The 3,513-nt window shown below is 36.4% G+C and overlaps 1 protein-coding gene across 1 annotated transcript; it reads right to left on the bottom strand.

The window, feature by feature from the left end:
• Positions 1–551: 551 nt before the first annotated feature.
• Positions 552–1,200, bottom strand: LOC149661045 (uncharacterized). The gene has a single exon (XM_089843851.1). It carries the CDS (start codon positions 1,122–1,124, stop codon positions 552–554), a length of 573 nt encoding a protein of 190 aa, XP_089699977.1. The 5' UTR covers positions 1,125–1,200.
• Between the last annotated feature and the right edge of the window lie 2,313 nt (positions 1,201–3,513).

Below are 3,513 nucleotides of genomic sequence, written 5' to 3'. Positions count from 1 at the left end.
CCCAGATAAGCGGAATGGTGCATTGGCGTTTCACCGCTGTCACTCTTTAAATCGTAATTAGCGCCGCGTTCTAGTAACAATTTCACAACATCAACGGAGTCCCCTAAAGCGACACAGTGCATTGGCGTTTCACCGCTGTAACTCTTTAAATCGCAATAAGCGCCGCGTTCTAGTAACAATTTCACAACATCAGCGGAGTCCCCTAAAGCGGCACGGTGAATTGGCGTTTCACCACTGTCACTCTTTAAATCGTAATTAGCTCCACGTTCTAGTAAGAATTTCACGACATCATCGTGGCCCCCACAAGCGACACGGTGCAATGGCGTTTGACCGCTGTCATTCTTTAAATCGTAATTAGCGCCACGTTCTAGTAACAATTTCACGACATCAACGTGGCCCCGATAAGCCGCCCGGTGCATTGGTGTTTCACCGCTGTCACTCTTTAAATCGGGATTAGAGCCGCGTTCTATTAACAATTTCACGACATCAGCGGAGCCCCAATAAGCGGCAATGTGCATTGGCGTTTCACCGCTGTAACTCTTTAAATCGCATTAAGCGCCGCGTTCTAGTAACAATTTCACAACATCAACGGAGTCCCCTAAAGCGGCACGGTGCAATGGCGTTTCACCGCTGTCATTCTTTAAATCGTAATTAGCGCCACGTTCTAGAAAGAATTTCACTACTTCAACGGAGTCTCCTAAAGCGTCATGGTGCATTGGCGTTTCACCGCTGTCACTCTTTAAATCGTAATTAGCACCGCGTTCTATTAACAATTTCACGACATCAACGGAGTCCCCTAAAGCTGCACAGTGCATTGGCCTTTCACCGCTGTAACTCTTTAAATCGCAATAAGCGCCGCGTTCTAGTAACAATTTCACGACATCAACGTGGCCCCGATAAGCGGCATAGTGCATTGGCGTTTCACCGCTGTCACTCTTTAATTCGTAATTAGCTCCGAGTTCTACTAATAATTTCAATACGTCAACTTGGCCCTCGTATGAAACAAGGTGTAACGGGGTCTCTTTATCCTCAGTGTTCAAACAGTTCACGTCAGCACCGGCATTTATTAAAAGTTGAATAATTTTATCGTGGTTGTTTGAAGAGGTTGGATATTTTGGAGTCATGCCTGGTTAAAAAAGCATGTATGACTAAAATAATCACCTAATCAAGCACCGAAGTATAGCCAAAGCCTAAAGTTCAAAATTTTAACTATTAATTATCATATCAACACTTGATGGAAAAGATCAAAGCAAATAAGCAACCTAAGATTATTACTAGGAAAGTGAAGCTTGGAAAAGTCTTTTCTTCAAAATTTAGAAGCAACACTGAGAATTATTCTCTCCCCGTCTCCGCGAAATAACAATGGTTGAAAGTGGGTTAATACAGAGTACTCTAATAAGCGTGGAACTATAAAGATTCCTCTCGTAAATTAGGGATGTCAACTGCCCACAGAAAATCCGCTTTCAAATAATGGCTAGTTTATTCAATCAAAAATAATAATAACTATAACAAGATGGCCCAAGGGTTGGGCCTTATTAGTAGCTACATCGTTATCTATTTAATTAGCACATAAATAACAAGTTGAAAAAACCAAAATTTTACTTCTCCGAGTCTAGAGGAGGACTACTACTACAAACTTATTTACCTAGATATGGAATTATTTCTCTTTTTTTAAAGTAAAAATATACGAATTATAAAAGCAGTATTCCAAGCAAGGCGAATATACAGTAAAGCAGACGACATTTTACATCCAATAAGGATAAATCTTGGACAGATGGAAATCAGTCAATGGGGAAAAAAACAGGAAATGAAGTGTATAAATTTTGGAGAGATGTAACCTTTATGTGTTTTTAAAGTCCCAATTGTCTACGCTTCAACTGTTTACCTTATATTCTCATAGTGTAAAGCTGTTTTCGACAAAAGTCTCGGAGATACGAAATAAAGATAAAGCGAGAGAGTGGCGCAAATCAGTTTTACAACTTAAATAACAAATACGGTACCGGGTGGCTCGCCTACCTTTTCACTATTGGGGGTGGCGTGTTAGGAGTAATTATTAAAAGAACATAAGGCTTAGTTTAGGTGGAGTGGGATAAGAAAATGAACTAGTATAAAGAGTTGCCATCATGTTTAATATGTGGGTACGAGAGTACTCCAATTAAAGGAAACAATAAATACAATAAAATAAAATAAAACAAATAGCATGCCTTAATATTAAAATAAAATATCGCATGCAGTAAATGGAAAACGGGTCATGACTCCGATTAAATTAAATTAATTGCGCAAATAGAAAGATGAATAGATATCTATATATATATATATACAATGGTTTCTGCGAGAACATTTTAAAAAGTAAATGTACGTTACGCAAGGCGTCGGAGGTCGGTTCCTTTGTGATGAGTTTTATTAAGGTCTCCCTTAAGTCCTCCTCATTTCTTTTTGCCGTTCGCAGCCAAAAAGTTGTGGCTCTTCTCTCGGAGTCCAAGTTAAAAAGTGTCTATTTCTCTTTCACTTTTTAGAGTCTCCAACTCCTTGGTTCCAGGTAAAAGAAAAGGGTCGTGACCCGCCTGGCGCCTTGATTCTTTTTATACCTTTCCCAAGTTCCTTGGGTTCTGGTATTGTTTGTTAAAACTGGCGACACTTAGTCGTTCGCCATGAGTGATTTCTCTCGCCACTCCGGCGACATCGGTTTCGCGCACTCATATTCACAAAAACCACAACTATTTACACAATACACTATACTATACAGTAGGTAAAAATGAATGCATGCATGGCAACTCTTAGTTTTTCTTAAGGGGTTAAATAAAACTCAGGGGACCGAAGGGGAAATCGCTAAGCCCAATAGGTAGGTCGTTTGGTACGGGGTATTCGGACGCCCCGTAGCACTAATATCCCCGTCCCTCCGACACGAAGGGGTAAAGGGAGTTGGGAAGGTGAACCCTCAATACCGACGACCAGCATCGAGATTGAAGATAGGAATTGTGAATTTAAGATTTATAAAATCGGAGTTAAATTTTGATTATTGAATGAATTAAATTTTGATTATTGAATGAATTAAATTTTGATTATTGAATGAATTAAATTTTGATTATTGAATGAATTAAATTTTGATTATTGAATGAATTAAATTTTGATTATTGAATGAATTAAATTTTGATTATTGAATGAATTAAATTTTGATTATTGAATGAATTAAATTATGATTATTGAATGAATTAAATTATGATTATTGAATGAATTAAATTATGATTATTGAATGAATTAAATTTTGATTATTGAATGAATTAAATTTTGATTATTGAATGAATTAAATTTTGATTATTGAATGAATTAAATTTTGATTATTGAATGAATTAAATTTTGATTATTGAATGAATTAAATTTTGATTATTGAATGAATTAAATTTTGATTATTGAATGAATTAAATTTTGATTATTGAATGAATTAAATTTTGATTATTGAATGAATTAAATTTTGATTATTGAATGAATTAAATTTTGATTAAAATCGGAGTT

Source organism: Phalangium opilio, unplaced genomic scaffold (assembly GCF_054372755.1).
Source record: "Phalangium opilio isolate 3A_F unplaced genomic scaffold, DU_Popi_V2 ptg000070l_1, whole genome shotgun sequence".
Classification (NCBI taxonomy): domain Eukaryota; kingdom Metazoa; phylum Arthropoda; class Arachnida; order Opiliones; family Phalangiidae; genus Phalangium; species Phalangium opilio.
This window is presented reverse-complemented; position numbering and strand designations above follow the sequence as displayed.

Excerpts from the sequence above, each read along its gene's own strand:
- LOC149661045 (XM_089843851.1), bottom strand. The coding sequence starts at position 1,124 with ATGACTCCAAAATATCCAACCTCTTCAAACAACCACGATAAAATTATT.